Here is a 12,264-nt window from a genome sequence, read left to right on the forward strand (position 1 = left end):
ACCATTATACTCAGCCAATGATATGAGCTGATGTCGTGTGTGTTGTACTCTCAGCAACTATTATGCTCTTGACTACATACTCAAATAAAGAACAACAATTTGTTTCCCATCCTTATTCTGCCAAGAGGCTTTTCATGTGCATTCATTCTCACTCTATGATATACAGAAGCACTTCAGCTCATTCTTTCAGGACAGGAACAGATATTCAAATGAATGGAAATTTAATGAAGCATGCCTGTTAGATGCATATTTATGAACTACTATAAGCATGTTAAGGGCTACAAAGTCAAATATACTGTCAGTGAATGTATCCATCAGATCTCAGCAGACACTTAACACCAGTGAAGGAGAAGGATGGTATTTTAACAGCCATTTTATTCAATCTACCTTTAGCCCGGAAAACTAGGCAAGAGAGCCACATTCCTCTGTGCCTTTGTTATCAAAAATCTGAAATTATTATAGCCGTATCTACAGTTATGACTCTATATTAAGCTAAGAGTGTAGTGACTGTAGACTGATATAAGTTAATCTAATATTATCATTCCCAATAAAGTATAGATAGTGCATCAGCAATTAAACACTCAAATATGAAAAAAAATACTATCAGGAGATAATCAGCCATGTGAGAGACAGAGTATATGTGAGATGAATACAGAAAAAAAAGGTATGTTGGAGGCATACAGAGATGGTGAGATGCAGGCAAGAAGACGCAGTGTTAATGTTAATCAGTGAACAAGTTTGTATGCAGCATCTTTAATGCGCCGCCCACGTAACTTCTCTCTGGAAAGTATTCCACCTCCATGTAATTTGCTGAATGAAGATGTTTATTAACTGTAACTCCACTGCTGAATCCCACTCATGTGTGGCTTGTTCTACATTCTCAGCCTTTCCCCTTATTTCCCTTCTACTTCTCCCCCTTTCCCTCTGTGCTGTGGTTAGCGATGGCATGGTAGTCCATCTTCTCACTTGGGCTCACCACAGGAAGTGCTAGGGCAGCCACATTGTACCGCATTGATACTGTGTCAAAGCTCCCCTCTGTGCTATGTACACATACTGTGCCAACACTAGCTTATAGTTCACACACATACACTACACTACACTACACTATACAGCACACATACTCTCACATTAATCTACTGTAAAACTTTGTAGAGTTGTCAGCAGGTTCTAATCCTTTGGTTTTTTTAATCTTTTGTTAACATTTAGATGGGATACTTCTGTCTCAAAAAGATTAATAAACTCTAGTAACTAATACTGCATGTGTAGCCTAATAGAGCATATCCCTCTGAGCTCAATTGTTGTCCCAAAACTATTAAAACCTCATAAAGGAGCCTCACAGTTGCACTGAATAACATGTTCCTCTTTTATGTGAACATGGGCACAGCTGTTTATTTCAAATCGACCCCCCACATACACCATCCTGCTGGTGCAACTACTCACAAGAGCACCAAATCTGTGGCTAAAATTAGCCCCTGACAAATCTTGTGTTAGTGACGCTTACTAAAAACTACAGTGCCCGGCTCTTTTAGGAGGGTATTTATTCTTTTTTTTGAAAATTAAATTATATACTCTGTTTTTAAATATTAAGAAGGGAAATATTGTGAGACAGACAAACAATTGGCTGATTTTGGTCTTTTCATGGCTTTTGTTGACAGTAATCAAGAAATACTGAATATGTCTGAGTCCAATCCTTTAATAAGCAGTCATTTGTACACAGTCAAATTGAAGTCTTCACTTATGGCACATGATAAGAACATGTTGAAACACTATGACAGATGGAGCTATTTTTGTGTCTTCATCTTCACTGCTTGTGCGATTGTGGTTTTCTGCTAAAATGTCGGACATGCGAGGTTGTTCCCCTCTCGAGAAACACAGTCAATGACAGCTGAGCTACGGAGAGAGAAGCAAAGCTCTCAAACGTATCTTGGGATGCACTTTCAAGCCACTGTAAAATAAATGAGAACAGGAAGTGGGTTGTGTGACCTGGAGGTATGTTGGCTCTCTTCTGTAGCCATGTAAACTTTGCCCAGGGACTGTGAGCTCACCAATAATTCATACAGAACAACATTCAGAGTGACCGCTACCACTAGTAATCTACTGAGAGCAGACTGGATTCCAATATCACAGACTCAGCTTTATTCATAGAGCCAGTACAACACACAGAACCAGCACACCGACACACACGCGGTACACAAACAGACACATCTGAACACCATAAAAAAAGCACAAGGATCTGTTTACATGTTGCTAATTCATTAATAACAGAAAACAGAGGGGGTTCTTAGCATTTCACTATCCTATTATACGTGATAATGGACTGGAGAAAGCCGATAGAAAAGACAACTGAATGGGAACATGGCAACAAAGCACAGCACAGCAGCCTCACTCTACACCCTGCACAAACACAATTACTGCTTAGAGACATGCTCAATTTGACTATCATCATAGACGTGTGTGTGTGTGTGTGTGTGTATGTATGAGTCAGCTGGCTGCCTTGACTGCCGGCTTTTCTCTAAATAGGCGATGAGGAAGACAACAACAGCAAAGAGCCATGTCAAATCGATAATCCCTTAAATTCCTCACAAAAACGGGGAGTAAAATGTAAAAACTATAGGACATTTAGCCCTCCAGGCTGCAACGGCAGGACCCGAGGATTACGTACCACTGTGTTCCTAATAAGAGAGGATAATGAAAACTTAGAGGTGACGTGGGGCCCCGCTGTCATGTGGAATAACAGCTTAATCCAGGTCCATTTGACGCTGTGTCGCGTTTCAACCTCTTTCTTCTGTTTGCCTCTCTGTGCTCTCTTTTCTGTCAGCCGGTTATTTGTTCTGATTATCAATGTTGGTTTTTCAAATAGAGACAAAATGGAACATTAACATTTGAATGAAGTTGTCTGAAAGTATAGCAGCTGCCTTCCTCTCACTTTCTTTGCGCATTAGTCATGTAAACATAATCTAAAACATGTATAAAGCAGTCAGTATCTGTACTAGGACTATTGTTATAAGTCATTTAACCTGTTTCTATGCCGACAGAGCCAATGAGGCAGCTAAGGACACTCGGGCAAAGACTTAGCAGGTGTTTTAAGTTAAAGCACATCATCCCGACTACTCTGGAAAACAATGTACGAAAGGGAGGGAAAAAAAAGTGAAGTTGAACCACTCCTGAATGTTTTATAAGGACTCTGAGTCTGGAGGATAAGTGAGTCTGACATTGGCATTGAGAGAGAGAGCAGGGAGGAAAGACAGAGCACGAGAGAGAGAATGTGGAATAATGCAGAGAATTCAGATGTTTCTCCTGATGTGAAGATGCACAGTGTTTAACTCACGCAGCACTCATTATGAGTTTCTATGAAGTGTCTACAAGGGAGCACAAGGGAAAATCTGAATGTATTCCACCCACTAGAAAAAAGGGGCAAGAACATGCAGCTCTAAATCAATCCTGATCCATCTGTCTATACGGATCAACATCCTCCTACAAACCCAGCGCTTCTTTACATGGTTTTAAATGAGGACTTTTCAGTATCTGTATTACTATCCTCTAGGCACAGGATAGGAATGCATCTTCAGTATGTTCTTGTCTTGTTTTGAGTGAATTAAAATTCAAACACCTGAAACTGTTTTGAGGAGCAAACAGTGTTTCTGGGGATTAAGGTATTTCTCTGAATATGATAGTGTTTCAAATTAAAGAGGCTTTAGTATGTTATAATTACTTTATGTTACTGTGATTGACTTTTCTTTCTTATTTTTTAATGATTTCAAAGTCAAACCAGAAGCATTAAGATTGATCTTATGTTCTAATAAAAAACAAGTTATTCTCTGTTGTTTGTTCTTTGGGGGGCAATATTTAAATCTACCTAATATAAATTGATTAATACATTTAACACATTCAATTTTATTTTAGCAGAGTGCAACACAGCGCAAAGTGAACAAAGCCCATACTCCTTCAGGACATTATCATTATGTTTGTTTAAACATATGCTTTGTTACCTTCGCAGCAGCAGCTTGGGATGGTTCTTGCTCTCTAGGTTGCGGTCGATGAGGTCTGACAGCAGGTGTTTAAGAACGTCAGTGGCGTACTCCAGTCGTCCTTGCAGTGCTGTCATGATAAGTGAGGCCACGTTGCCGCGGTCCCTCATGGAGAAAGAACGCTGCATTTCCAGTGTTCGGATGAAGGTGAGCAGGAACACTTTGTTGTTGATGAGCTGGCCAAAAAGCTTCAGGGCCTTCTCCACATTCTGCTGACCATTTCCTGACACCTGGACAGAGGAAGGGAGGGAGAACAAGGTGTGTTAGTGTTAATCACTTTCCAGCACTAATTTCAATAATAAATGTACCAGCAATTATTTAAATGCTAATGACCTGCATTGTGCTCTGAAAAGGACGGTTACTCCTCAAATTTCATCCTGACCTTGTCTCACACGTGACAAAGATTTTTCCAAAGGCATCAAAATCCCTACTCGTGTTTCACTTCAGGCAGACAGAAGTTCCCACTTGTGGTGAGTAACTGAGACGATCTTAATCAATTATTGACCCAGCTCTGTTAAAGAGCATTGTACCCGGAGTGAACAGCCACATCACTTTCAAGTCACATGTCAAATAACTTGCCAGGGCGAGACAATCCTAAAGTCATAAAACTCAGTCTCTATATATTTATGTGTGTTGAAGTTGTTCAAGTTTGGAAATCTTGTTTGGGCATTTGTAGCTTACTGAATATCAGTGTGCTAAAATGTGAAGAAAAATCACCTTTGACCTCTAGCATACAGGGCACATCTGATCCGTACAAATAAAAAGGTGGACCTCTACGCCATGCATGCCATTTCTATCATGTTCAATCTGTTTATCCTTGATAGTTTCATCCTCTGGGACCCAACCATTGTTTATTCTATGTAAAATAAACTCATTTCCAGGCACTACTCTGGCCCCATGAAGAGGAGTGAAAAAATGTTAACCAGCCAGTTTTTTCCCCTCAGTGGAGGAACCCACAGTCCTGCCTGAGGATTGGGAATTACTCAGTTCATTACCCCTCATACTGCATCCACTGGTGGGTGAAATAGCCATGTGCTGGGACCCTGTTTTTCATGAGGGAGCTTGCATGTAAGGTGTATTTGTGTGTATGTGTGTGTGTGTTTCCCAGCGTGATTGGCAATATGTGTCTATGCGTGTGAGACCAGAGGGTTGAAAGAGGATAAGAGGCCCACTGGTATCCTTTCCCCTTCGAGCACTTTGTCGCTTATGGAGGTTACGCTGCAGGGGAAATGGTGAGGGCAGACACACTCCACCACTCTCTCACTACCTCTCTTTTTACCTCAGTTTGACCCTCCCTTGCCCTCTCGTAACGCGTGTGCTGTCTATGTGTCTCAGTCATCTTCTTTTCCATCGCTCTCTCTTGCTCTCTGTCTCTCATTACCTCCAGTTCTCTGAGGACTGGATGATCCTCTATTCCAGGGAAGAGGACCCTCATGGCGTACGTCCTGTAGTCCAGATGGGGGATGCCTGCTCTGTCCAGGTCACTGGTCAGCTCATTGATGTCTGTCTGCAGCTCGGCAAAAGCTTGGAGAGAAGGAAAAAAAGAGAGAGAGAGAGAGACGGACCAGTTAGAGGGAATACTTGAGACATGCAGTCTGAGAATGAAATCTTTCTTTAATCCCCAAGGACCAAATATGTGAATCCTTCTTATCTTCATGGTGTTTATTACCGTTATGATGAAGCTGACAGTTAAAGCCCAAGATAGTCTTCATGTCAGAGAAACTCAATATTTCACATTTCAGCCTTAAAAAAAGCACACACATACACACACACACACACACACACACAAAGCTCTCTCTCTCTTTCTCTCTCTCTCTCTCTCTCACACACACACACACACACACACACACACCTTCCCTTCTCACTCATTTTTATCTACCAGCCAGTAAATTGGCTGTAGCTAAGGCCCCAAAGAGTGTGTGTCATCTCAGTGTGAGGCTGCAGGTGAGCACTAGTTAATTGGCTCCATCCTGGCTGACTCCTGTTCAGGCCTACGGCTCTGTTGCTTTGCTTCATCGCCCTTGGGGAGGCTCCCTGTCTGCAGCCTATCACAGGAGCAGCAGCAGTCCCCCAACACCTTCCTCAAAACTCTGCCATCCCCGACCAGTCTAAGCCCTCACCTCCTGGCCCGTGGTTCCCTGCGACTCCTGGGTTTACACACTAACACTCACGGGCACACAGGTAGTGTATATACTCATAAGGAGGAACCCAGGTTCCCCCATCTAAATCCACCCCGCGGGGCAGTACACTCCTGGCCACTGCTAATGGTTAAAACATTAATCTTCTCCTTTCCCAAGGCTGCCTGTGTGTGGCTGATTCCCCCTGTTTGCCTGCTCTGTCTATCTGCTTGCCTTTCTGTCTGTCTGTCATTTAACCATTCGAAAAGTTGATGCAATGTTTTTATTCTTTTTTGGCTACATAATAACACTCGGAGAGCCTATCAGGGGTGGCTGGAGGGGATAAGTAATAAGGTCCTCTCGGACTGATGAAATCGCCTGAACACTGTCAAACATAAACCACACTTTTGCCATCGAAGTGATTGGCTATAATGACCCCGATGATGACACTGGGGGGCAATCAGCAGTGTTTATTCGAAGGCATTCATGTGGAACTGAATGTCGCATTACAGAGCAGACTGTGCACTGTGCCGAGTGCACTTGATGAACTGCTGTTTGGAGTGGTAACTGGAGGTCAGCCTGAGGTTATCTGGTGTCTTCCCACTGGGATGAAGGTCAAAGCTCAGATGACCTACTGTGCCCTCTCTCTTAACCCTGAGCCCCAAAGGTATTGAGTTTTTTCCTATCTTTATTCAAGACAGTGGTCCTTCAATTTGAAAGCATGAGTTATTGATTTCATGTTCGGATTTTGTAATTCTTTCCCTTAAAACTATTCCCTTGCAGTCAGATATCCCCCCTGCTTGCATGCAGATTTGCTCTGCTTATGGTCAAACTGTATGCTTGCACTCAGATATACTGTTCCTTGCACAGATTTCTCACTATGACTTTAAACCTTCTCCTCGCACTCAGGCTGCTTTTGTGCACTCAAGAAACGTCTGTTCTTAGATTTCTGCTCTGCTCTTGGATTTGTGCAATAGCCCTGTAAAAATCCCCCTACTAATAGAAGGCCAGGTGTAGTGTTGACCACTGAAATGATCCCTGCTCGCTTTCCTTGTGGGCGCATTCGCTTTACTTCTTAAAGCTTCACGTACAGGCGGCTACTCTCTAACCAGGTTTATCCACTCCTGCCCTTCAGGGCTTTATTAAATGTACTACTCCATTGCTTTCTTGTACTACTTTTGAAATAAAAGGACAGATACCGTAATATATATACCAGTGTCTGTACATGTTTTTACTATAATAATATAAGTAGCTGTCTAGCACACCGGCTACACCTTCATGACTCTACGGATGGATGAACGCAGTAGTAGGACTCTACCGGATCGCTGGCCAACAGGAACTGCCAAAGTCAAGGACCTCAAGTAAGTTTCTTATTTTAATGGTGCTATTACTTCCTTGAAATTGAATTGATAAAGTTATATCTGCAGCATAAGCATACATCCATGATGATATGCTTGGCTTTCAAGTGCTGTGCTGGGCAACTAAGAACAAAATGGACACATTGTATAGGAACGGGAAAAGTACCAACAGCAAAAGACAGTAGAAAACAAAAGCAACTTCAATGAGCTACTACATTCATATTGTGTAGCTGTAACAAAGTCTATTTCTTCTCTTCAAATGCTGTTTACTGTTGTCACTTTTGTTTTCTACTGTCTTAATGTGTGAGCTAGTGTTAGTTAACTTTGCTATTGTTATTTATACTAAACACTAAAATACAGAATAAAAAAAATAAAAAAATGTCCATTCTGTTGTTAGTTGCCAAGCAACAATGTTCATGTAACATACAACACTTTAAAGCCAAGCATCATGGATGATTATGAAGGATGTTTTCTTGTGCTGCATATATGACTTCACAATTTCCATTTGAAAGAAGTAATAGCACCACTAAAATAAAAAAAACACTTACTTTAGGTACATGGTGATCTACGTTGGTCAGCGATTTGCTTGACGCCCCCTCCTGAGTCATGAAGGTGAAGTCGTGTTCTCCCCTAGCACACCGATGGGAGGCCATTGTGCTATATAGCTAATATTATAGGTAGCTATTAAAAAAATGTGCGGCCGCTATTATATATATTAACTGTCCTTTTATTCCAAAAGTTGTAAAAGAAAGCAAGGGAAGTACATTTAATAAAGCCCTGTGCAGGGTGAGAGTGGATGAACCCAGTTAAAGAGTAACCGCCCATATGGGATTCTCTAAGAAGTTGTGAAAGTGCAGAGAAGGTGCCAGGTATTATTTCATTGGTCAGCACTACAATTGGCTTTCTATTGGTTGGGGAATTTTGACAGTTTTGTTGTACAAAAAAAAATAAGAAAGCAGAGCAGAAATCTGAGAGCAGAACGGATGACAGAAGCAGCTTGAGTGCGAGGAGAAGAGCTGGAGCAAGAAATCTGTGCAAGCAGTAAAACATCTGAAGTGTAATCATACAGTCTGAGCAGAAGCAGAGCAAATCTGCGTGCAAGCAGGGGCTATGTGAGGGCGAAAGCAGGGTTTGAAGGAAGGAATTATTGAATCTGAATGTAAAATGTCAATAAATCATGCTCTCAAACTGAAAGACCACGCTCTTGAATAAAGATAAGAAAAAAGGCCCATACAAGGGAGGAGTGTATTTCAATGCAACTATGTGTTAGATAGCACTGACACTGACAATTTATGATGAAGCACTTTCATTGTTCCCTTTCATGAAAAACTCACAAAAACACATACACAAATAGACACAGGTACAAACACACACACCCATTGCGTGTCCTCTCCAGTTAAGATGTGAATAAAACTTAATAAACATAATGTGCCTCTTGCTGGGAAGAGGTCCATGTCACCTTAATGAGAAACTCTGTATTCTTGTGTGTGTCCTGCATGCAAACTACAGTTGAAAGCAGTAATAAAACGACGAGACAGGTCACATGCAGTGCTAACTGACTGAATCTGTGTGTTTTGATATATAACCAGGATGAGTCACTGACCTAGATTTGAAGAATTTTTCACTACATTATTTAAAGCACACAGGCCACCAGTTATTTATTTAATGTACAATGTGCACAAATACACATTTATGCCTGTTATACGATTACAGCATGCAAGTGAAATGCATTTACCAGGCCTATTCAACTACATAAGTGATAGAGCTGCCTCTAAAATGACTTGCTCTAAATGGATATTCCAAGAAAAGTAGACACATAGTCGCACTCACTCTACAATCTACAGTCTAACAGTAGGCTGCTAGACTGGTCTATGCTGACTTCACTGTTTTAATACTCACCTTCTTTGCACTCTAGGGCAACTCGTGACTCCAGGTTGTCCATTTGCATCTGCAAGCGCTTCAGGGTGAGGTCATTTTCACGTGACTTTCGCTTGTAGGCAATGAGGACAAGGATGACAATGATGAGGAGGAGGCCTCCACCAGCGGCGATGCTGACAATAGCCGGAAGGGTCAGCAGGCTGTCAGACATGATGTGGACGGCACCAGGTGAGACGTGGAGACCACCGACCTGAACCTGTGGTGAGACATAAATACACATAATCACATTTCATCTTTATGTCCCCCTTCTGACTACATAGTACAGTTTAGAAGGTTCTCAAATCTAAAACACAAAGGTAAGATGGAGATGTTACTCTTATTTCAACAAATTTTGATCAGTGGTCTTGGGATCTATAATACTATAATGATAACCGATACACAGCAATACATAAGCCAAGTTGCTGAAACCTAGCCAAAAGGTAGGTAAATATTGTCAGCTGAAATTGATACTGAGTGCAAGTACATGCAGCCACCTACACCCTGACGTTGAGAGGGAAATAGTCTGGGGCTTGCACTCAATAAGTGTGCAGGCAACACAAAATAATTGCAGGGGATTCTGGCAGAACCTTTTGACAGCTAGAGCACACTCATACTGCTCCCCCTTTGACCCCTTTCCTTCAGCTGAATGAACAATGATAAGAGCACGAATAATGGAGTTTAGAGGCCAACTATTATGAAGAAGAAATCACAAATATAGGGACTGATGGAAACAGAGTGGAGAGAAAGTTAGAAAGAAAGACACTAACAATTTGCACAAATACAGTCAGACCCATACTGACCATGACTTTGTATTGTCCAGTGAGGTTGGGCGGCTCACACAGCAGCTGGCTCTCAGACACAGTCACAGAGCAGGGAGTCTCTCCAATCAGCACTGTGTAGTTAAGCTTCACCCCTCCTGATGCTGGGGGAACCAGGTTTCTGCCCTGTGGGCACATAGAGATGGACAGAGGGGTGCGAAATTAAGAGAAAAACTCAGACACATGGCTCAGTGAAGATCAGACAATTTCAAAAAATCCACAAAGCCAATCTGTCACCTAAAGACACTATAAATTAGATCCCTTGGTTTGGGCACAGCTGGGGCCAAATATGATCCCATACTGAGATCAAAGAAAGTGACTGATATTGAGTGCCAGTAAAGGAGAACAGCTGCAAATCAGGGAGAAAGAATAAAATGTTTTGCTCAATGAATTCTAGGTCTTCCAATAACAAGCCAAAAAATAAATTATATATATTCAGCTATCCAGAGAAAGTAACAATAGGCCTCATTCACAAACAGTGTGTATGTACAAATCTATGCTTAAACCATGATAATGATAAATGTCCCACAGTTTTAAAATATGATGTAGTCAGTATTTATTCAACACTATATTAGAAACACAGCTATTTAAAATAAAGTATTTGGCCTAAATATACAACATTTAAAAGTGTGAAATTGGTAATAATTGTTCCACTTTCAGATGATAATAGATTACGTAGCATATAACTACCAGCCTGTTCAGTGTCTGTCACAGCCTGACACGGTGTGCAGCTGGTGCAGCAGTAGAGACTTATTTAGATCATTTCCATAGATCTACATGTTTACCAACTTTTTTATTCTGTTAGAAATGTATTGCGTGGTAGTGGTGTAACAGGTATACAGGCTGTATATAGGATTCATAATCGGGCTCCATTGACATGTTTGCAAACTAAATCTATATTTTTACCATCACAGCCTTCATGGCAATGAGTGACAGCTCTCTCTACTGCTGCACCGCTCCAACAGAGCTTTCCTTATATAGAGAAATGAGGGTGTGGTAGTGTGCTAATTACTGATAATCGGCACACGCCTGTCAATTTTGAATGATTCTGATTCTCTAATATACAAAAGGTGGTGAGAACAAAATTGGCAAGTGTGCCCAATAAGTGAGAAATTAGAGGAATCAGTGTCTGTCCCAAGATTACACTGACTAATCTGTTGAACGAGGTTGAACAAGTACACTTAAAATATGAGCAAACAGCAAAATCCATACTCATTAATTTCCTGTACCTTGAGAATGATGGGTGAGCCTGGTTTTTGCTCCAGGACACCGGTGGTACTCAGGGGCTCAAAGTAAGGATTTGGGTAGTAGAGGAGGTTGGTGTTGTTGTAGACCAGCAGCGCCTGGACATTGTTGAAGATGAACCCAAACTCGTCTGCATGTTTTACTGTGTCCAAACCTGGGAGGTACTCTGCCATCAGGGATGGAGCGTAGCAGCTCATACTGGTTGTGTTCAATACTTTACACACCTTGGGAGAGTGAAACAAAAACAGGAGGAAATGTGTTAGGGAGAAAATCCATTTTTTGAGATTCTATTGAGGATGTGCTGCACTCTAACAGTCTGTACTATAGATCAACCTTATGATAGCACAAGATCCCTGAAATGAAACAAGAAATGTGATTCAGTCACCCAGGATAAATTTAGATAGAAAAGCATAAACTCAGACATTTGGTTTTCTTTTCTCTGGCTCCTAAAGAAAACACCAAATTTCACCCTCTGTTTGTTATAACCTTAAGTGTGAGCTTCACTGAAATACATTACTATGGACATGAACCTTGCAGGGAGCTCGGCAGCTTAATAATTGGCATATAAAATTCTCATTCTTTTCAGAGAAAAGAATTTATTGTCTGTCATTAAATTCATCTTTATTGCCACGGAAAGCTCCATAAAGTCGAAAATAAATTGCCGCTACTGCTTCACTGAAAAACACTGGAGGACAACAACCACAAAGGATGGAGGCATTGCTCCTCTGTCTCCTCAGGTAGAGGTTGAGCTATGGCTCTTTTATTACTTCTCTCCAGTTTG

General features: G+C 41.4%; 1 protein-coding gene across 1 annotated transcript in view; it reads right to left on the reverse strand.

The window, feature by feature from the left end:
• The window catches only part of plxna2 (plexin A2), a 141,875-nt gene that overhangs the window by 22,454 nt on the left and 107,157 nt on the right, over nucleotides 1-12,264 (reverse strand). The window contains exons 17-21 of the mRNA XM_053317321.1: nucleotides 11,468-11,707; nucleotides 10,221-10,364; nucleotides 9,403-9,637; nucleotides 5,410-5,552; nucleotides 3,990-4,240 (exon numbers count right to left, since the gene is read on the reverse strand). Of these exons, the coding sequence (XP_053173296.1) occupies nucleotides 3,990-4,240; nucleotides 5,410-5,552; nucleotides 9,403-9,637; nucleotides 10,221-10,364; nucleotides 11,468-11,707 (1,013 nt within the window). The remainder of the gene's footprint in view (nucleotides 1-3,989; nucleotides 4,241-5,409; nucleotides 5,553-9,402; nucleotides 9,638-10,220; nucleotides 10,365-11,467; nucleotides 11,708-12,264) is intronic.

Source organism: Scomber japonicus, chromosome 4, assembly GCF_027409825.1.
Source record: "Scomber japonicus isolate fScoJap1 chromosome 4, fScoJap1.pri, whole genome shotgun sequence".
Taxonomy (NCBI): Eukaryota; Metazoa; Chordata; class Actinopteri; order Scombriformes; family Scombridae; genus Scomber; species Scomber japonicus.